This window comes from Miscanthus floridulus, chromosome 2 (assembly GCF_019320115.1).
Source record: "Miscanthus floridulus cultivar M001 chromosome 2, ASM1932011v1, whole genome shotgun sequence".
Lineage (NCBI taxonomy): Eukaryota > Viridiplantae > Streptophyta > Magnoliopsida > Poales > Poaceae > Miscanthus > Miscanthus floridulus.
This window is the reverse complement of record NC_089581.1, coordinates 23164586-23187301: the sequence shown is the minus strand read 5'-3', so window position 1 is coordinate 23187301 and position 22716 is coordinate 23164586. Positions and strand designations below refer to the sequence as shown.

Below are 22716 nucleotides of genomic sequence, written 5' to 3'. Positions count from 1 at the left end.
CATTATATATTGTTGTCGAAGAGGATGGGTTGGTGTTGTGTTAATTCAAGAAGACTAAGAAAAACTAGGCCTCGTCCGCCCCGTCGGTTAGCGGCTAGCGCACCAGCGTGGGACTCAGGAGTCAGGACCCCGAACGTTCTGGCCAGATCGAAGTAGCTGATCGCACCGCGACCCTGCTACGTGGCGACGCAGGATTGGGTACCTCACGTGGACCGTCTTTTACGGTGCCCTATGAGGTGGAGGTCCGGCACGGGCCAGAACACTCTGGCGACTACCACGCTCATCGCGGCCACGGCCAGAAGCCCAGAACCTATATAATTCCAGCGCCTGCCGTTGCAGGATCACAGAAGAATCAATCAACCAAGGCAAAGCTCGCAAGTGACGAGACGAATTGAACATCCGAACAACTCATCCGGTGATGACGGCGATGAGGACGAAGCCAACTATTCTAGCTCTCGTTCTGCTCTCTCTTGTTTGCTCAGGGTACTTGTGCGGGGTGGCTGATGGCGCGGAGGCACGGAAGGGGAAGATGGGGAAAGCGGCGTCGGGGCCGGTGATCGGCATCGACCTGGGCACCACGTACTCGTGCGTCGGGGTGTACCGGAACGGGCACGTGGACATCGTCGCCAACGACCAGGGCAACCGGATCACGCCGTCGTGGGTGGCATTCACCGACGACGAGCGCCTCGTCGGCGAGGCCGCCAAGAACCAGGCGCCGCTCAACCCGCAGCGCACCATCTTCGACATCAAGCGCCTCATCGGCCGGAGGTTCGACGACGAGGAGGTGCAGCGGGACGTCAAGTACCTCCCCTACAAGGTGGTGAACAAGGGCGGCAAGCCGTACGTGGAGGTGCCGATGAAGGGCGGCGAGAAGAAGACGTTCAGCCCCGAGGAGATCAGTGCCATGATCCTGTCCAAGATGCGGGAGACGGCCGAGTCCTACCTCGGCCAGCGCGTCACGGACGCCGTCGTCACCGTGCCGGCCTACTTCAACGACGCGCAGCGGCAGGCGACCAAGGACGCCGGCACCATCGCGGGGCTCAACGTGCCGCGGATCATCAACGAGCCCACGGCGGCGGCGATCGCGTACGGGCTGGACAAGAAGGGCGCGGAGATGAACGTGCTCGTGTACGACCTCGGCGGCGGCACCTTCGACGTCAGCGTGCTCAGCCTCGACCACGGCGTCTTCGAGGTGCTCGCCACCAGCGGCGACACGCACCTCGGCGGCGAGGACTTCGACCAGCGAGTCATGGACCACTTCATCCGCCTCATCAAGCGGAAGCACGGGAAGGACATCAGCAAGGACGGCCGCGCGCTGGGCAAGCTGCGGCGCGAGTGCGAGCGTGCCAAGCGCGCGCTCAGCAACCAGCACCAGGTGCGCGTCGAGATCGAGTCCCTGTTCGACGGCGTCGACTTCTCGGAGCAGCTGACGAGGGCCATGTTCGAGGAGCTCAACATGGACCTGTTCAAGAAGACGCTGGGGTCCGTCAAGAAGGCCATCGCCGACGCCAAGCTCAAGAAGTCCGACATCGACGAGATTGTACTCGTTGGCGGCAGCACCAGGATCCCCAAGGTGCAGGAGCTCCTTACGGAGATGTTCGACGGCAAGGAGCCCAACAAGGGGATCAACCCCGACGAGGCCGTGGCCTATGGAGCCGCCGTCCAGGGCAGCATCATCAGCGGCGAGGGAGGCGCCGAGACCAAAGGTAATAGTGCTTTCACTTGCTTTTGTGTGTAATCAATTTGTGGTGATGTAATGCTTCGACGCTGACAAGCCATTCTCTCGTTGTTCTTGGACTGATGGACAGGCATCTTGCTGCTCGACGTGACGCCGCTGACGCTGGGGATTGAGACGGCCGGCGGCGTGATGACGAAGCTGATCCCGCGGAACACGAGGATCCCGGTGAAGAAGTCGCAGGTGTTCACGACCTACGAGGACCACCAGACGACCGTCTCGATCAAGGTGTTCGAGGGCGAGCGGAGCCTGACCAAGGACTGCCGCGAGCTGGGGCGGTTCGACCTGACGGGCATCCCGCCGGCGCCCCGCGGCGTGCCGCAGATCGAGGTGACCTTTGAGGTGGACGAGAACGGCATCCTCCACGTGACCGCGGCGGACAAGGCCGGCGGGCGGTCCAAGTCAATCACCATCACCAACGACAAAGCCCGGCTCAGCCAGGAGGAGATCGACCGGATGGTGCGCGAGGCCGAGGAGTTCGCGGAGGAGGACCGCCGCGTCCGGGAGCGCGTCGACGCGCGGAACCGTCTGGAGAACTACGTGTACCGCGTCCGCGCCACGGTGCGGGACGCCGGCGGCATGGCGGGGAAGATCGGCGAGGAGGACCGGGAGCGGATGGAGACCGCCCTGGCGGAGGCGCTGGAGTGGCTGGAGGAGCAGGACGGCGCCGCGGGACGAACGGCGGAGAAGGAGGTCTACGAGGAGAAGCTCAGGGAGGTGGAGGAGGTGTGCGGCCCAGTTATCAAGCAGGTGTACGAGAAGTCGGCCGGGTCGGCCAGCGCCGCGGACGAGGATGACGTGAACGAGCTGTAGTGTGTTCGCGTTCGCGAGGTGATCCATATAGAGCATTCCGGCTGGCGCGTCGTAGAGTTTTCTGGGTGTTCGGGGGGAATCAATGATGCGTTGTAAAAAACTTCTCTCCGTAAAGTGAAGGCCATGGTAGTAGTACTAGTAAATTCCATTTCCGTTTTTCAGATATACATGAATCTAATGGTACATACATTAGGCATTAGCACCCTAGTACACTAGAAATCTATAGAATGACACTTGCAACGACCTTGGATCAATAATATCTGATCCGTGTAGACTGTAGACGAGATGGATTGCATGCGTCCATCTATCTGGAAGGCTGGAACGCGCCAAAAAAAAAATCAGCGAGAAAAAACAAACTGTGATGTACGCGCCAGTCTACCGTTATATAGCTCAACCGTGCTCCCCTTGGGACGCCACCGGGAGTGGGCGCGGCGCGGCGGACTCCGCGGCCTCCGCGCCGAACACGTAGCGCGCCCACTCCCCGGCCTGCGCGTCCACCTGCGCCTCGGCCCCGCGCATGCCCCCATCCGCCCACGCCGACGCGATCACCGCGGCGACGAGCGCCACGACGAGCAGAGGCGCCAGCAGGGTCACCAGCTGCGCCGCCTCCTCCACCGCGGTCACCGCGTACGCAGCCATTGGTCGTCACCAGCCTAATGGATGCGTACGCGGCTTTCAGTTGCCGGGGAATGGCAAGCGGGCAGCAAGAATATGTAGGGGACGTACGGACGGCCACCGTGTAGCTTTCTCGTGCGCAACCACCAGCGCCATGGATCGTGTGAGCGAGCTCTGCAAAGCGGCCGCCAGGCCGGCCTCGTACTCTTTTTGTCTCGGATCATGAAAGTTATTGCATTGCTCAAGAACAGCAGCGTGTAATGACTAACGCGTACATTTTCACTTTTAAACGATGGTCCCCCGTCTGCCTGGGAATTCCGTTCAGGCAATGGCTCTTTTGTGTGCTCCGGTGCTCGTCCCGTGGGTATTGGGTTGGTTGGGCCTTCAGCGGTTGAGCCAACTCAGCCAAGCTTTTAGCTCTGTATACAGCAGTGCCTCCCCTTTGGGTAACTTTTGGGTGCTCACTAGCTGTTGAGATATACAAAGATGATGTGCAATAAAGCACAAACTACATGCCAGACGATTCAGAAGCTACAGGCCATTCTATAGCAGTAGTTGGGAGAGCAAATGCCGTTATAGGTAAAAGATCATCCAAACTGAATCTGATAATGCATTCTGAGAGTTTGAAGCTGAACTGAGCTCCAGCCGCCACCTAGAACTCTAAAAAAAGCCTGAATCTGACAATGCATTCTGAGAGTTTGAAAAGAACTGAGCTCCAGCCGCAGCCTAGAACACTAAAAAAAACAGAATCTGATAATGCCACACGTTCCTTTGAATTATAGATTGTGCCGGTACAGAATGTAATTTGTGAAAAATTATTTGAATTAGGAATTATACATTTCCCTTGGATTATGTGCCAGAAAAGCCATCGTAGAGGCAGGATGAATGCAAAATACAGGGAAGACAGCAATGCTTGCTCTCTTTCGTTTCCCTACTTTTGGGTATAAAGTACAGTTGAATCCTATCACCACTAGCCATCTATATTTGATTCTAAGGGGAAATTCAGTACACAATATTAACCAGACAATTTTCTTAGCATCAAGATTTGAACCAAGCCTTTTACATGTCTTATTGCCTATTGCAAACGCAAAGCCCTATAGGCTATAATAGCATGAATAGAGAGACAAGTCTTCTCCCCCGTGCCTCCTACAGTCCTACTCAAGAGCTGGCGCTACCTCAGTTGGATTGCCTTCGAACACATCAGCGCTTGATGATTCTGACTCCTCAGGGAACTCCTGTGATTGGGATTCCTTGTAAGCAGGCGTGTCTCTGAAATCTGTTGCCCCATCGTTGTAGGTAGCCACAGCGACACCACAAGCAATGAGCTGCACAAGCAAGCGACATTAATCGGCAAGTGAGAACTCGCAAAAGGTGTGAATATTAGTCAAGGAATTGTGTCTGTAAAGTGTAAATTGTTCAGTTTGTTTTGGAAATCACTGGCAGTTTCCATGACAATCAAGTTCAGGCTTCAGCAAGGATGTATGGCTGCAGCTAATTACCAAAAATCAGGATTGTCTAATTCAATGCACAACTTCATGAATGTTTTCGGTAACACATTCTTTCACAGCCTATAGCCACCGGAAAGGAAGGTACTGCAAATACTCAGGAGTGGACAGCTGGTGAAACGAAAGAATAGTTGTCTGGCACTTCAAAGGGATTCTGTTGTGCGTGAAGTTACACACCAAGCTGAAGACAAACGCACACTATTATACTGCAATACTCAATTTTCTAGTCAAAAGTGCTCCGCTAACGTTTAAAACTTTAGAATGCAATTGGTTCATGGTGTCAAATTATTATAGTTTCTATATGCAGGGCAGTTCTACGTAGAGATAATGAAGTCATGGACGTGTCCAATTAGCGCGATATCTTGCGGGGAAAAAGATTTATGCTTCCACTACTGAACACCCAGCTAGTGGTGCAGGATAATGGAGAGAAGGAGGCACTCACGCCGAAGACGACGCCGAACGCCCACATGTACTGCACGAAGAAGCCGAGGGCCTCCCACTGAGGTCCCTCCCAGAAGTCGGGCGTCTCCGGGTCCGGCAGCTGCGGCATGGGCTCCGTCGACACCTCGAACCCCAGCGGCTCCCCTTCCCACTCCGCCGCCCCCGCCTCCGCGGCGTCCTCGTCCACGTCGGGCGCCGCGACCCCGCCGCGGCGCTTCTTGCCTCCGCGTTCCTCGAGGCGCCGCTGCGTGCGGGACGAGACCCCGCCGCGGCGCGCGAGGGCCACGTGCAGCGCGGCGCGACCGCCTCCAGTGAGGAGAGGAAGCGGGGCGACGCGGCGGCAGATGGCGGCCGCGCCGAACGGCGTGGGGGAGGCGAGGAGAGACATGAGAGGCTGAGGCTGCGGGGCAGCGAGGCACTGTGAATGTGTGAGGTCACGTGGAGAAGCTGCAGGGTGGAGGCGTGGAGGCGGAGCTCCTGGCTGTGGCTGTCTCGAGCTGGGACTCCTGGGAGGGCGGGGAGAGAGATGAGATAAGATATTTTCTCCTTTTTGTTCTTGGTATATATAATTTGGTTTTTTTTCTTGCATTTCCATGTATATACTAAAATGGAGTTGATTTCTTGTTTTTCTTCAGGAAAAAGGGGATCTCATCTCTTTCTTGTCAAGAACTTTGAGTCATGCGAACCACCCCATGAAAGAAATAGAAATAAGGCTTTGTTTAAATTTAGTGCGTAAAGTTTTGAGGTGTCACGTCGAGTGTTACATGGAATGTTGCATGGGGTGTTAGGATTATACAATCCGTCAGTAATCCGCGAGACGAATTTATTAAGCCTAATTAATCCATCATTAGAACATGTGTTACTGTAGCATCACATTATCAAATCATAGACTAATTAAGCTTAAAAAATTTGTCTCATAAATTAGTAGCAAACTATATAATTAATTATTTTTTAGTCTATATTTAATACTCCGTGTATTCTGTGTATGTATCAAATATGATAGAGAGTAAACTTTAGAGGAACTGGATAAGGCCCAAGTATCTTCTTCCTCCTGTAAACTACGTGCGAAGGTATAAAAGGCGTACTTGGTTTGTTTGCCCGTTACTACTCATGCTGAGCTAAAAATGTTGAGCAGCTAACTTGTTTGGTTGTTGTATCTGTGGGAGCAAGATTATCCTTGCTAAAGCAGGAGAGCCAAATTGGTTCACCTGACCAGGCAAAGTAAAGCTTGCACATGTACAGTGCCGTAGCATGCAAGTAGATCAAGGGGGGCTAATTAGTAGTTGATTCCGGTTGGTATTGCTGCCTGCCATTTGCTCTAGCAGTGTTGACTGCTAGCATTGATCTCTCTCAGGACACGAACAAACATAATCTGCATTCTATCTTCTAGTTTTGCAATGGGAGAAAACCTATGCATCAGGAGGACATGAATCTAGGGGGGCATAGCCCAGGTTCGCCTCCACTGCCCTCCGCCAGTGCCCATGCAGATAAGGCTAGGCGAGCAGGCAAATCTACCGAGCACACACAAAACATTGGAAATATTAAATTATCTAAATCTATAGATATTATATAGTTTTCCAAAAGAATAAAACTTGGTACACCTATGCTTCATGTTATATATAAATCCATGAAGAAAATTAAGTTAAGACTTGGTACCAGCAACTTATCATTTTTTTAGTTAAACTAAAGTGACTTTAAACTTTTATGTTTTGTGGATGTCTATCAATCTCAAATATAGATGTACCAAATTTCATATTTTTTCCGAAAAACTTTTATGCATAGCACTACATAAATAAATAGTAGGTATTTAATTGATGCATGAACTAGCTTTATAGCAAACATTGTTTCGTTTGAGAGTCCAATAGGCAATATATATTTGAAACACTCCGTACTTGATTTTGGCACTTGGCTCTCGCTTCTTCAGAAATGGCTATGGCTCTAACTTCTTTGATAGAGCCGAAGCACAAGTTTTTCTACAAGTAGGACATGTTTGTTTGCCTGGATGGCTCGTTCAAACAAGCCCAGTCAAGATAGGAGAAGGCCGGTCTACAAGCTGAAACCTGTTGTGTTGTTTGCAGTGGCCCAGGTAAACTAGGTTCGTAGGAGATTATGTTTGTTTGCATGGTTTATATGAGGTCCATGCAACAAAAGAGTTGGGGAACTACATCTTGCCCAAAATGCTCAAAATGGCCGGAGAGAGTCAGCGCGTGGCTGAGCCCACGAGAAACGAAAATAAACACGTCCGGGTGCAGTCCAGCCACGTCGGGTGCATAGCCAGGTTGTGGCCCACGATCAGGCAAACAAACACGCTCGTAGAGAAGTTGAAATCTGGTCGAGTAGCTAGTTCCAGACTTCTAGGTAAAATAATTTACTTTGGCTTTGAGGAGATAGGGAAGGTGAGGAAGCTAGTAGAAGCCACGTATTCTTAGCTTCTCCATGATGCTTGATTTGCAATTTTGTTTTTATTGCTAACTCATAATATCATTGGTGTCTTGAAGCTTATATGTCAACAAATTTGTGTGAAAATTGTCAGTGTTACGACTATAGCAAATATACTCCATCCGTTCCAAATTATAAGTCGCTTTGACTTTTTTGATACATAGAACTTGCTATGTATCTAGACATTCATTATATCTAAATGCATAGCAAAACAGACATACCAAAAAAAAGTTAAAATAACTTATAATTTATGACTTATAATTTGGAATAGAGGGAGTAAAGATAAGATTTTGTTGCCTCTGTGCTCAGGGGCGGATCTACAGGGGGGCTGGGGGGCTCCAGTCCCCCCTACGGCTGGTGCATCAATGAAAATATGGGGAGGGTGAGGGAGAAGAAGAGGTGGAGGAAAGAAGAAAAATGGAGAGAGAGAGAGAGAGAGAGAGGAAGAAGAAGAGATCAGTCACCCTTCAATCATGTTCTGTATCCGCCACTGTCTGTGCTCGAGTGAGCAACAAAGTAAGGCCCTGTAACGCGTGGGCGTGAGCTGTTAGTGGCTTGATCTCTTAGCGATCACACAGGTTTAGCCAAGATTTATTTATGATTAGATGTGTTATTATTTCGCATAGCACAAGTGCACAAATGAACAACCAACTACAAAAGGCACCAGGTGTAGGTGCAAATTTCCATAGAGGATAGCAAGTGGAAAAATAATCAGTTTTAGCACAAATCGAGTCAGAGAGAAGTTGTTCCTAAAGTCTTGCCCAAATCTGTTCATGCCTCTCCTTGTCGCATGCCGCGGCAAAGCGCAAAACATTCTAAAATCCCTCCTCACGAGGGCTTGCAATTGCAATGCACCCCCTCTTTCTCTTCGGGCTTTGTGGAAACAAGCACCCTCTTTCTCTCCGGGGCTCTTTTCTCTCCGGGGCTTTGTGGAAACAAGCACCCATCTTTCTCACCGGGGTATTGTGGAAACCGGAAGCTACCTAACGCAGGCCCACTACGACCTGTCCTCTCCTCCTCATCTTCTTCGTCTTCCTCCCCCACCGCCCCATCGGCCATAGCTCTGGCCAGCGACTGCTGCTGCCGCGCCGCACCGCCCGCCCATGAGACCCGGCGTCCCTACATAGCATCCCGACTTCTAAATTGCTCTGATAATCTTCCAACAGATCATGTGATCTGATCATGCCGAAGAGTTTAGCGCAGGTTCTTGACGAGGAATCTTAAGTGATACCATAGCTGTTGAATCTTCATTATTGTTTCTGCACGCTTTGGCCCATTAGGCTATATAGATAGACAACACAGTCACACTGTCGCGAGCAAGTAGGGCGCAGAAGCACGCGCTAGAGTTGTGTACACACAAAACACGATTATTTGAGCATTGAACAGCCAGATGTTCACAATGAAATCACTGAAAAAGCCTATATAAATGTATACCATGATCGCGCTAAATGTTTACCATGACTGATGTTCAACAAAACATTCATTATAAAAGCAGTTAATTTTTTTAAGGCAACCGCTTGGATTTGCATGTGCAGGTTTAACTGCAATGTCTGGAGGCCGAGCACCTTTCTTGTAAGTCTAAAGATATTTCTGCTTTCATGAGGAATCACATTCTGAGAACACACGTCGAGGAGGAATGAAATGTAATGCAGTTCAGAGGCGTTTCTATACAACAGGGTGATGCACCTCCCGCATACTTTGTAACTTAAAGCTTTCTGTAAAACTTAGGGCCTGTTTGGAGGGCTAGTTTTAAGCTCAAAACCTGTGTAAATTACAGGTCTGAAAATTTTTACAAGCTGATTCGAAAACTGCTGTTTGGATGAGTTGTGAATCTATTAATTTTACACCTGTATTTGGCCAAAACCAGTGTAAAAAAAACAATCGTGTGAGGGGGTCTGGAAAATAACACGACAACTATCGGGCACGTCTCACGCTCGGTCGCCCCTCCGCTCCCTCGACTCGGCGGCGCCGATTTTTCCCTGGTGGCGGTGGCGCCGAGCAAATCATAGACCGGCGCGGAGTGAATCAACGGGACAAAGAACGAATCAAGGCCACCACTAACAAATCCGCGACGAAGAAGTTTGAATCGAGGTATCCTCAATCCGCCTTCTTCGAGTCCCATCTCGCCTGTATTTTTCGATTCTTGTGCGAACATTCCAAAAGGCTAGCGAATCGATCTCCAGGTACATGCTTGCGTGAATCAATAGATCTAGCATGTCGTGTGATGCAGAATCATGGGATTAGTGCTACAGCACAATCGAACCCGGTGTCCAGTGATGTGCTCTGCCTCGCCGAGGGTTCCTTGTGGGTCGCGGCGGCGTCCCCGAGCTGTTGGCGGCGAGGAGGGTATCCACGCGAGGATGAGAAAATCCATGCCCCCGACGATCAAATCCTCTTCGGCAAGAATCCATTCAGATATTGTCCACTCACATTCTTCTACCCCCATCTCGTTCTTGTATTTGTGTTCTTCTCTGTAGCTGTTCTTCTAGCTAATCAATAGATGCACCATGTCCATGTCGATCTTCTGCTAGTCTCCTTGATAACTTCTGTACAGCATTGATAGTACCTTGTCGGCTTCCTTCCATGTGAATGAGTAGTAGCGCTAATACATTACAACTGTATGCTTCGATCTCCATCAAACAATTGTAGAACAGGCATGCATATATGTATGATGACTATTTCTTTTGCGAGGAATTATTTGCTTGTTATATAAAATATATATGATCTGAGAGAATAAAATACTAGATATCTGATACACACTCCTTAGAACATGTGGTATATAGTATGCACACATGTAGTGATGCCTACAGTCTTGGAACAGTATGCAGGTACAATTCAGAGAGTTTTTATGTGTATATAAGGTTCAGAACACATGCAGTTTCAGAGTCTTTGTGTATTTATGTTATAGTTACTTTCTGGTATGTATATTGCATTCTAGCAAACTAGGTAACACTAAATTTATGTATGTGTCAGTGTCAGCAGATGGAACAATGGAAGTAACACTTGATTGATTATAGAGATGCTTGCCCTGTATCAGCAAGGTTCTTTGTAAAGTAGGTAGCAGCTAACATAGAAAGAAAGGGAAAGAGCTAGAGAGGAAAAGGTTGATATGAATCAGGCTAGATTATATGATCCTTCTCTGAACTAACATTTTCAGGTTAACTTTGTCTTAGTCTCCATGTAACAAGTAGCTGAACCTTGTTCAGTCATCATTTGCAGTTCTTGACACTAGTTCAATGGTACACTGATTGCTAATCTAGATATGGTTTGGGTTTACATATGTAGCGGTCTAGTTCTTTGGCTTTCCCCATTTTGAGTGTCTGAAGATTTAAAATGCTAGACAAAGTAACCTGGCATGACCTTTCTTTGTTTCATTTCTATTTTCTAATTGGGCTATCGATTTTCATATTCCTAATGGCTTATTGTCAATCATCTGACATGGACCAAAATCTGAATTCATGTGCAGTTAACACCTTGCAGTACAATATTGTTTGCTTTTTGTGTTATTTTTTTTTCATTATGTGCAGTTAACACTATTGTTTGCTATCAATTTCATTGTCTTGATCTGAAGACCAGTGATATCTTGCATAGTTTGGACCTGTATTTTCACTAATTATCGTCAGGGACATCATTTACATGTTCTAGAATGGAAGCAGTCTGTTGTCTCTGTACTACAATATCTTAATCTCTCTGAATTATGACAGTTTTAGTCATGAGAGAATAACCCATGCTGGTGTACAAAATAGCAAATCAAACAATCTTTTAGATTTCATGCTACCATGATAAATGTAACAGAACCGACCAAATTATAAGAACGTAAGTACAAAAACAATCACCGAAGTGATCAAATTCCTGTACTTAAGCTCCCATAATCCCGGTAGTCCGGAAATCACGAAGGATTTCAACCAACTCTCGACATACAAACCAAGACCGTAGTAATTCAACACAACACATCATTCGTTACAACATTTCACTAGCAGCATTCGGATTACATCCATCAGAGTTCAAATAAAATATTACAAACTAAGTTCAAATTTGCGGAAGCAACATAGTTTAGTACATAACTTCATAGTTTCAAATACATTGCCAGATCTTAGTCATGTCCCACAAAAGCATCTTCAGGTACGAGAACTAGGAGAGACCGCGCCCAACAGTCTAGTCTTCATCCCTAGTCGGGAGAAGGCAATACTTGCAGCAACCAAAGTAGAACTGGTCATCTGCAACAGGTGGGAGATAAACCCTGAGTACGAGAAGGTACTCAGCTAGACTTACCCGTCAAAACTAGAAATAAAAGACACCAAGAGTCATGCAAGGCTTATGAGGTGGGCTAGCTGGACACAGTTGCATAAAAAGAGCTTATGAATATAGTAACCAATTTAAACTTCGCATCAAGTTTATCATCATTTACCTGTCCACTAGATTTGCACGTGTACTAGAGTGTAACACCCCGGTGTTATGCCTACATTTAGGCACTGCAAATCATACATATCATGCATCATCAAGCATCCTAATCATACATGCCTAATCATGTAAATAACAGTTGAAACACTGCTTCGAAACATTTGAAACATGTTGTGAAACCTGAATGTTGCATACCTTTGTTAGAATTGTTTTGCCCTGATTTTGCTTGCTATGTTAGTAAAACATGTTTGGCTACGATTGTAAATCATCTAGGATTATTTAGTTCAATTTTTGGAGCAAGGTTTGTATTCAAATTAATTCAAAATTTTGCTTCCAAAGTAATTTCCCAAAAATTAGGGTTTTGAGTTAAACATGGACTTTGATTTTACAATTCAAAATCTAGAAAGAATTTGGCTTTGGTCATAAAAGCAAAGTTGTAGAGAATTAAATTCTAATCAACTTTCATTTTTGGTACATTTTTCAAAAGATGTTATTTTCTTGCTCAAAATAATATTTGAAAGCTGGCATTTAAAAATTTCTTGAAAATAAAAATGAAAAAGGGTTTTTCTCATTCGCGGGCCGCCGCCTCGCTTCTGGCCCCACGGCCAAAGCCGGCCCAGCCAGCCTCCCGCCACGCCGCGCGCCTCGCCTTGGCCCAGCCCAGCCTAGCATCGCGCCTGGCCTGCCTCCGCGCTCGCCTGCCCGCTGACGCGCCGCGCCACGCCCGACCGCGGCAGAGCTCGCCCGCCGTGTGGCGGCCATGCGCCGTCGACGCCGCCGTGCGTCGCAGCCGGCCTGCGCCCGCGCCCACGTGCCCGCCTACTCCTACTGAAGCCGGTGCGCTCGCTTGCTCACTCCCGCGCTGCCTCTCCTCCCGCAAGCACCGAGCGCCCCCACTCTTCCCCTCGCTGCGCCACCGCACCCGTCGGCCAAATCCACCGCGCCTTCTCCACCTCGGCCAGCGACCGTGCGCCCGTAGCTTCGCCTCGCTCTCCGGCACGTCGTGCTCGCGCCTGTGCCGACTGATTGAGCTCAGGTAGCGCCGTCTCGAGCCTTGCCACCGTCGGCCATGGCGCCGCCGTGCTCGGCCGCCATGGAAGGCACCTTCCTCCTCTTCTCCAACCTTGCCTAGCTACCTTCCCGCCTTCGCCAGCCTCTCACGAACCTAATGCTCCCGCTAGCTCGCCCTGTCATGGCCGGCGGCCTTGTGGCCGAGCCACGTCGCCGCGACGTCGCAGCGCCGGCGTGGCATTCGCCTCGGCCGAGCCAGGCCGAGAGGCCGTGGGCCGACGCCCTGTCGGGCCGTCTCCCCCTTCCCTTCGCTCGGGCCGCGCAGGACAAATGTGGCAGTGGGCCGAGTGCTTCAAGCAGGCTGGCCCAGTAGAAATAGGATGATTTGTTTTCAATTATTCTTTATTATTTGAAAATAGAAATGGTTTGAAAAATGTTTGGATACTCAAAGTTGCTCCAAATCTGTTGAAATAAATTTGTCTAGGTTCCTTATCATCATATCTACTTGGGAAAATTATTGCATGTCATTTTTGAAATACTTTTCTGTAGAACTTTATTTAATCATGTATATTGCTGATAACTTGAAAATGTGTAGAAAAATCTATAGGCTTCAGAAAAATATGATTCTAAGTTTGTTAATCTTCTTATGTAATGTACTTCTTAGGAAAAATATGTTTCATGCATGTGCTGTGGGAAAATTTTGAGGTATAGTTCAAGTACCTTTAATGGCTGATTTTTGTTATTTTAGCTAGAGAGCAAATTTTGTATAAAACATGCATGTGACAATTTTTGTACAGTCATTGTATGCTATGAAGAACCTAGGAAAAATACTAATTCTGTTGTTTGACACTTTTCACAGTTCAAAATATTTTTATGTTCATAATCATGCCATAGCTTGTTATCTTTGTGTAGGCTAATTCACTCATTCAAATATCATGAAATTTGATAGTAGACTACTTAGGGTGGTACTTTGCTGTAGTAATTTTCTAAGATTTTTCTAAGCAAGAAAATTAGATATTGCTATTCAAACCTATTATTAATTAGGTTTTAATTAAGTGTTGCTTTTTGTGGGATTAAGAAATTAGTAAAGCTTTGGTGTATCTTTGAAGCATTTAATAAAATGTGTTGAATTAACATATTAGTAGTAGAAGAGAATGCAGTAGATGACATGTGCTTGTAGTATATTTTCTTGGATGATGTTGACTACCTTGCATTCAAACATATCCATTGTATTCATCTCATCCGATGCATCGATTGCATAAGCACTTACGCACATTGCATCATACAGGATCGCAAACCGAGAACCTAGTCGTCATACCCGAGGAGCCCGAGGAGCAGTTCGAGGTGCAGCCGCAGGAAGTGCCCGAAGCCGACGAGGAGGACGTTGAGGAACTTCCGAAGTGCCACGATCACCGTCCGAGCTCCTTCGAGAGAGGCAAGCCCCAGAGCATTTTCTCCTGGTTTGTAATTATTAATTAAATGCTTTACTTTAATTGATGCATTACGTTCAGGAGTTGTTTGCAACCGTTGCTGCATTATACCTTGTTTACCTTTGTTATACTATATCCTTGTTATCCTAGTATCCGCAGTCGAGTCAATGCTTAGCTGGCTTAGACCGGTAGAAGTCGGGTGATTTCCTATCACCTGCAAGCTATAGGTGGTTACCCGGATCTGCTTGGATGACTATGAAGTCATGGTATAACTAAGTGTTAAATGAAGTTAAGACCGGATGGAGACTTGCAGAGTTTTGGACTGTAGTGTTTCCGTCTGTGTCGATTAAGGACCGACCGTTGTTGGGCCTCGAGTCATGTTGAACGCATGCCTTACATTTAGCTGGCCGGATAAAGTACCTTCCAACCGCAAAGCTGGGAGATTATTCGGGCCGAGTAGATTGTCCGCAACGCACTGTGCCGGAGCAGGTGTGGTAGGACACAGGGGCGAGATGATAAGACCAAAGTGCAGTCGATCGACCCCCGGGTACATGTGGTTCCTGGTAAACTCGAGATTCCTGGATAGTTGACTCGGTGATCAATATCTCACTTTAGCGGGCGAGTGAGGTTTGTGTAAGGAATAAATCACCAGCTGGTTAGGAATCGATTCGAATCGCCATCGCTCCTGGATAGTGAGCACTTGACTTGAGTGACTTCATCGTAGTAAATGTTTATGGAACACTTAGACAGTTATAATGAATATGACAGTATGGAAGTTGTTTAATGATCATGGGTTGTCATTATCTGCTTAATCATGTGTTTGCTCTAGTATAGGTGCAAATCTAGTCGACAGGTTAAAAATAATTAACTTGACAATAATGCTTTTAGAAAGGTTCTTGAAATGCTAAAAATGCTTCTTTTGCAAATGAGTCAGCTACCCTAATATAAAGCCCTTCATAATCCTTGGTGTCATTTATTTTCGGTTATGTCGGGTAAGTCTAGCTGAGTATCTTCTTGTACTCAGGGTTTTATTTCCACTTGTTGCAGATGGGCAGATGTATTACGGCTACTGTATCAACTGCCTTTATCCTGTGATGGGTGATGCTTAGGACCATGGGCATGGTCATTCCTTACGTCTCGTCTGATGCTTTTGTTGGAGATGATCATTCGCTGGCACTATATTTGAACTCCGCGTGAGTGTGTGTGGTTTGAACAAATGGCTTCCGCTACTTTTATTCGAACTTGTTTTGTAATAACTATGTTGAAACTCTGATGTATCTGAGATTGTGAGCTTTTATGTAATATGTGATGGTGACCGCTAAACTTATTATGATCTTGGCTGGAATGGAAGTTGGTTTGAAATCCTTCGTGATTTCATGGATTACCGGGTTATACGGGCTTAAGTTTGCTAAATTGTCTGCTCTGGTGGATGATTTTCTTACTTGATTTCGTATAATTGGTCGGTTCTGTTACATAGAGCACTCACTTATTAGGAGCAAACAATATTAACCATAGCAGGTATAATAAGGCTGTCATCATCATATCATTATTTCCGAACCATTATGTTATTTAGTGTATCTACTTTGGAGATAAGCCCGTCAAGTTCTCACTAACCGGGAGAGACGGCGACTCGAATCGAATTACAACTCAGCTGAGGGGGTATTCCTAACTCTCATCCTGGCATACTTTGCAAGGGTAACCGTGGGTCACCTTTGGGACAATTCAGGAACCAAATTCGCGGGTTCGATCAGCGCCAGCGCTCTCAAGGATTACCCTTCTGCCAGGACGATCTGGACTTTTAAATCACCTGCCCTTGGACTCACGCCTTCGGCTCTCTTCCGAGGCGTACTTTATACTTATTGACTCCTGGCCTAAGTTGAGCTACTCGGCTTCGCGGTCGATCTTCAGACACGGCCAACTAAGAGAGGCATGCGTTCAACATGAACAGGAAAGGCTCTAAGATTCAGTCCTTAAGCGACACAGACGGAGTCACTACAAACCGGCAAGCCTTCGCCCAGTCTTCATTTTAAATTAAGATAGGTTCTTTTCTACGATAGCAAATATAGCCAACCGTGCCATATGTATGTCCCTATATCTCGCAGGTGACAGAAAATCACCTGACTTCTACCGCGTTTAAGCAGGGCTAAGCACTACACGAACCTGAGCTACATAGAATTCAGGGTATCAATATCTGGACAAGGATTGGATAACAAATGCAGCAAGTGTTTGTATCCAACACCTAAACTTAATGCAACAATATATATATGTAACAATAATACTTTAACTGTATTTCGGAAATTAGAAGGCTTAATATGCTCCGGGGCTTGCCTTTCACAAAGTTGCACGGGCGGTGATCCGGCCACTCAACGGCGACCTCGTCTGGCACTTCTCCCGAGGGCTGCACCTCTTGAACCTCCGGTGTTGGCTGCTGCTGCTCCTCGCTCGGCTCCTTAAATTCCAGCAGTGTCACACCTTCCGGTACACCTATTACAAGCCGATGCACAAGATAAATATCATGGATGCATAAGGAATGACATGATGCTCATGATGAATGGATCACAGTAAGTGTTTAACGAAACATCACTGGACACTCATTTACCGATTAAGAATAACACTATTCAAATCACTTTAAAACATGTATCTAACTTAACTTGAAGAACGAGATCTACTTACCTAACTTGCATAACCTAAGATAAAGATGCTCATCTTCAGTTAAAGGCCTAACACCTAGGAACATTACCACAAGCTTAGGAAATAGTAAAGGCATACTTAAATCAAAGTTAAGGTTTTACATGCAAACGAGTAGTTCCTTAATTCAATCACAATAAGAGTTCTACAATTCTAAATGACTTGCAAGAGGATATTCTGGAAAGCTTATGAAATTCTCTACAAATCATTTGTAAACATCAAAGCATGATTCTTACGTTAACAAAATCGAATTAAGGTAAACATAGAATCTGTCCAGAAATGACAGGTTTACTAAATTAATTATTTAGTGATGACGCAAAAGCATAATTGGACCAAACCAAGTTTACCAACTTGTTGCACATACCAGAGGAACATCAGAAAGTATAGTGCCAACTTCTAAATAAATTATTTAATGCCCTTTTCTAATTTATTTAGTTAATTAGGTGATTAAAGCAATATATAGTAAAACTGTTCAGAAAAATCTACAAAAATTGCAGTAGCTATTTCATGCTTCACATAGACTACCATAAAAATTTCAAAGCAATTGGTCAAGCAAAACTTGATGTATCAAAAATAACAGATGGCAGGACTATTTCTAGCATAATTAGGAAACCCTAATGAAAAGTGTCAAGCAACATATTTCATATTTTTTCTAGCATCATTCTAGCATAAGAATAGCACTCACCAAATTTTACCTTTACTGGATCTATAGAAAAATTATGAAAATTCACACAAGATCCATCCACGCAAACAAGAGAATTTCCTATCTCCTACATATAGTGTCCAAAATATATGAAAATTTAACTACAAGCTATTCATGATATGAGCAGTACACCATAAAAATTTCATGCCATTTGGAGCTACATAGAAAAAGATATAGTTACCCCTATTTCCTTTATGATTAAAAGAGATAATTAGCAACTCCATTTTTCATAACAGAATATGGCATAAATTATATTTTTAATATAAACTAGACATTATCATGAACTCAACAAAATTGGAACCACATCATTTGAATCTACCAACTAGGAGATACATATTTTTGAAAATGTACACAAATCTGTGAAAAAGAATAAACAAAACAAAAATGAAAACCTAACCCTACTGCTGGGCCGGCCCGAAAGCACACGGCGGCCCACAACGCATGCGCTAGCAAACGCCAGCATGGCCCAGAAGCGGCGCGGCCCACGCCGGTTCCCGCTTGAGTGCGACGACTGACGCGTGGGTCCCGTAAGACAGAGAGACGGGCAAGGGAGGAAGAAAGGACGGCGGCGTAGCTCGTCGCCGGTGATAGCTCTGGCGAGGCCATTGGTGTCAATGTGTTCGCCTCACCCGTGCGCACCTAGTGGTACCATCTATTGCAGGGATTACAGTAGCTAGAGGGGGTGGCGACGGCCATGGCAGCGCACGGCCACGGTTTGGCCGACTCCGGCGAGGTGACGGCGTCACGACCCTAGTGGGTGACCCTACGAGCATTAGCATCACACCTAGGACCTAGAGCAAGGAAAAGATGAGACAGCAAGGGGCTCGAGCGGCACAACCGTGTGCGAGCTCTACCGGCGGCGGTCATGGCGACCCGGTGGAGCCGCGCTCATGGTGAGCTCTACCTGAGGCGAAAACGCGATGACGGTGTGGTCGCAGATGTGGAGGAGCTCATGGTGGTGCTATGGCTCTAATGAATCGGTCAATGGCGCTCGGTTGAGTGGGTTTTTGGCTCGGTGGCTGCCACGGCATCCCGGTCGCCGCTCTCACGGAGGGAGACGATGGCAGAGAGTGAACTGGCGAGACACAGAGAGAGTGGCGAGGCGCTGGCTTTCATCTAGAGCACGGACATGCGACATGGAGGCGCTGGCAGAGCATGCGCGCCATGCGGTGATCAGTTCTTGAGCCGGTCGGCCACGGCGGGCTCTGTCGGTTTTCTGAAACTTTGATTCAGTGTTCTACGACGACGACTGATAGGCGAACTTAACAGTGTTGGATCTCTTAAACCGTGACGAGTTAGTGGAAGTAATGTATACAAAAGTTGTAGAGCTATGGTAGGGCTACAACTTTGATTTAGAAATCTACAGCTAATTCACCTTGTATCCTGAGTTGTATCAAGCCAAAGTTGGCTCGATCCAACTGGAATGGCATCTGTGACTTAGAAAATTTTTTAAGTAAGAAATCAGCAGGGAAATATGACTTGTGGGCCTTGTTTGAACATGTTCTATCCATTTTCATGAGTTGATCATAAAACAACTTTTGTTCCATGATAAATTGGCTACAACTTTGGTAAAGGGTGCACAGCCATGCAAGATCTCTAGGTTGGACTTTTGAATCAGTCAAACAGTGTCACTCTAACGGTCATTCAAAGTCAAACTCCACTTGAGGGCATTTTTGTCATTTTGATCCACATGAACAATGTCCCATCAATTACCCTAAGTGTAGTTAAGGTGTATTAGACCCTAATTAACCACTCTACACAAGTGCTACACCAACTTCTAATGATCACATGTGATGAAGCAACAAAACAATCAATTTCACTCTAATGTTGCAATTCCATGTTTCACATGTTTCATGACTTTGGTGTAATTTTAAACTTGTCATATTACTACCATGTTGCCATGTTTCAAGGTATGAGAACTCATGTTGCATTCACATGTTGCACTACTACCATTCACAAGCAATCAAGTATGAAACAAACATAATTGCGAATGTTGCATATGCATGTTTCAGTGACAATGGCATGATGATATAGATGATGCACATGTTTATGAAATGAAATGCACATTTTGTGGAAGCCAAACACCTAGGGTGTTACAGCCCTCCCCCTTAGAAAAATCTCGTCCCGAGATTTGAAAAGCGTACCATTTAGTATAGAAAGCCGGATAATTTTCTCTTAGATAATCTTCCCGCTCCCATGTTGCATCCCGATCACTATGATTACTCCAAACTACCTTGTATAACTTAACTACTCGCCTACGAGTCACTCTTTCTTGAGTATCCAGAACCTGCACGGGCTTCTCCTCATAAGAAAGATCAGATTTCAAGTTGATTCTCCTCGTTGCTACTCTTTCCTCGGGAATACGGAGACACTTTTTCAGCTGAGACACATGGAATACTAGGAATATAGCTCCCATTTCACATGGTAGATCGAGTTTATAGGCTACTCTTCCACTTTTCTCGATAATGCGGCAAGGTCCAACATATCGAGGCTCAAGCTTCCTTTTGATTCCAAAACGTTTTACTCCTTTCATAGGGAATACCTTCAGATAAACATGGTCACCTACTTCAAACTCAATAAGTTTTCTTCTCTTATCAGCATAGTTCTTTTGTATAGCCTGAGCGGAAGTCATATTCTTCTGTATAGTTCGGACTTGCTATTCGGCTTCTTTTACAAAATCAATACCATAGAATCTTCTTTCTTCGGGTTCCACCCAGTTCAAAGGAGTTCTACACTTGCGGCTATAAAGTGCTTTGAAAGGAGCTATTTTGATACTCTCTTGATAACTGTTGTTATAAGAGAATTCAGCGAGAGGCAACCATTCCTCCCAAGAGCCTTTACAAGAGATAAGACAAGCTCTAAGCATGTCTTCGAGAATTTGATTAACACGCTCAGTCTGTCCTGATGTTTGCGGATGATAGGCAGAACTACGGATTAGATGAGTACCAAGATTCTGATGTAAGCACTCCCAAAAGTGAGCCGTGAATTGCGGTCCTCTATCTGAAACAATGGATTTGGGTACACCATGGAGACGTACCACTTGTTGAAAATAAATCTCAGCATAATTATGAGGGTGATAGGTAGACTTGACCAGAATAAAGTGAGCGAATTTAGTTAGACGATCTATGATAACCCAGATGGAATCACAACCTTTTTTGGTAATGGGTAACCCAACAATGAAATTCATGACAATTTCTCCCCACTTCCAGCCAGGAATAGAGAGTGGCTGCAATAATCCGGGCCTCATGTGAATAGCCTTGACTCTGCAATAGTTATCGCACCTTGCCACGTAGGCTGCGATTTCTTTCTTCATCTTGGTCCACCAATAATACAGCTTGAGATCTTGATACATTTTACTGCTACCAGGATGGATGGACAATCTAGAAGAATGGGCTTCAGCCATAATTTAATTTCTAAGTTCTTTGTCTTTGGGTACTATAAGCCTATCATTAAACCAGAGAATTCCTTTGTCATCGACCCTAAAGTGCTTGGTCTCCTGATCTTTCATCTTCCGCTTGATATGAAACACACCCACATTAGCCTTCTGGAGTTCGATAATTCGACTTCTAAGAGAGCAATCCACAGTGATATTGTGGAGTACTACAGGATGAAGGAGGTGTGCCAGATGAAAGTCTTCACTAACTAATGAATTACAATGGGCCTTTCTGCTTAAGGCATCAGCAACCACATTGGCCTTGCCAGGATGGTAATGCACTTGAAGGTTGTAGTCTTTGATTAATTCTAACCATCGTCGTTGACGCATGTTCAACTCGGGTCGAGTAAAGATGTACTTGAGACTTTTATGGTCAGTATAGATGTTGCACACATTACCTAGCAAGTAATGTATCCAAATCTTCAGGGCATGAACAACCACGGCTAGCTCTAAGTCATGGGTAGGATAATTGACTTTATGTTTTCAAAGCTGGCGCGAAGCATAAGCAATGACTCGGCCCTCCTGCATAAGAACACACCCCAAACCGGTGCCACATGCATCACAGTAGACATCAAAAGGCTTCTCGATGTCAGGTTGTGCCAATATAGGAGCAGAAGTTAGTAAGGTCCGCAAAGTGTGGAAAGCCTCTTCACACTTCGGAGTCCACACAAACTTCTCATCCTTTTGAAGTAGGCGAGTCATGGGCTTGGCGATTTTTGAGAAATCCAGGATAAAACGACGATAGTAGCCAGCCAAACCTAGGAAACTTCGGACTTCTGTGATCATAGTAGGTGCCTTCCACTCAAGGACTTCTTGCACCTTAGTAGGGTCAACCGAAATTCCATCGCTAGATAACACATGACCTAGAAACGGTATCTTGTTCAACCAGAATTTACATTTGCTGAACTTAGCATAAAGCTGATTGTCACGTAATCGAGTTAACACAATTCTCAGATGTTCAGCATGCTCTTCTACATTCTGAGAATATACACGGATATCATCAATGAACACGACGATGAACTTGTCCAATTTCGGCATGAATACCGAATTCATCAGGTACATAAAGTGTGCCGAAGCATTTGTCAACCCAAAGGACATGACAAGATATTTGAACAAGCCATAATGAGTAGAGAAAGCTGTCTTAGGTATATCTTCAGGATGAATTTTGATCTGATGGTAGCCAGACCTCAAATCGATCTTGGAGAATACCTTAGCTTTGGAGAGCTGATCAAACAGAATATCGATGCGAGGAAGAGGGTATTTGTTCTTGATAGTAACAGCATTAAGGGGGCGATAATCTACGCACATGCATAAAGACTCGTCCTTCTTCACAAAGATAGCCGGACAACCTCAAGGAGAAGAACTAGGCCGAATCAAACCTTTCTTTAATAGCTCATTTAACTGAATCTTCAGCTCAGCCAACTCATTGGGCGGCATTCTATAGGGCCTTCGAGAAATAGGAGCCGTACCTAGAATGAGCTCTATCTTGAATTCTAATTCAT

General features: G+C 46.0%; 2 protein-coding genes across 2 annotated transcripts; one reads left to right on the top strand and one right to left on the bottom strand.

Annotated features, from left to right (window-relative positions):
* The first annotated feature begins 483 nt into the window (after positions 1-483).
* Positions 484-2692, top strand: LOC136538204 (heat shock 70 kDa protein BIP2). The gene is made up of 2 exons (XM_066530193.1): positions 484-1706; positions 1809-2692. Exons 1-2 carry the CDS (start codon positions 530-532, stop codon positions 2546-2548), a joined length of 1917 nt encoding a protein of 638 aa, XP_066386290.1. The 5' UTR covers positions 484-529; the 3' UTR covers positions 2549-2692.
* A 1355-nt stretch (positions 2693-4047) lies between these two features.
* Positions 4048-5631, bottom strand: LOC136538203 (uncharacterized). Its single transcript, XM_066530192.1, has 2 exons — positions 5111-5631; positions 4048-4488 (listed from the first exon to the last, which is right to left on the bottom strand). The coding sequence occupies exons 1-2, from the start codon at positions 5495-5497 to the stop codon at positions 4318-4320; spliced, it is 558 nt and encodes a 185-aa protein (XP_066386289.1). The 5' UTR covers positions 5498-5631; the 3' UTR covers positions 4048-4317.
* Positions 5632-22716: the final 17085 nt, after the last annotated feature.

Excerpts from the sequence above, each read along its gene's own strand:
- LOC136538204 (XM_066530193.1), top strand. The coding sequence starts at position 530 with ATGGGGAAAGCGGCGTCGGGGCCGGTGATCGGCATCGACCTGGGCACC. Across the intron at positions 1,707-1,808 it reads GGGAGGCGCCGAGACCAAAG|GCATCTTGCTGCTCGACGTG; the intron begins GTAATAGTGCTT and ends ACTGATGGACAG.
- LOC136538203 (XM_066530192.1), bottom strand. The coding sequence starts at position 5,497 with ATGTCTCTCCTCGCCTCCCCCACGCCGTTCGGCGCGGCCGCCATCTGC. Across the intron at positions 4,489-5,110 it reads CGTTCGGCGTCGTCTTCGGC|CTCATTGCTTGTGGTGTCGC; the intron begins GTGAGTGCCTCC and ends TTGCTTGTGCAG.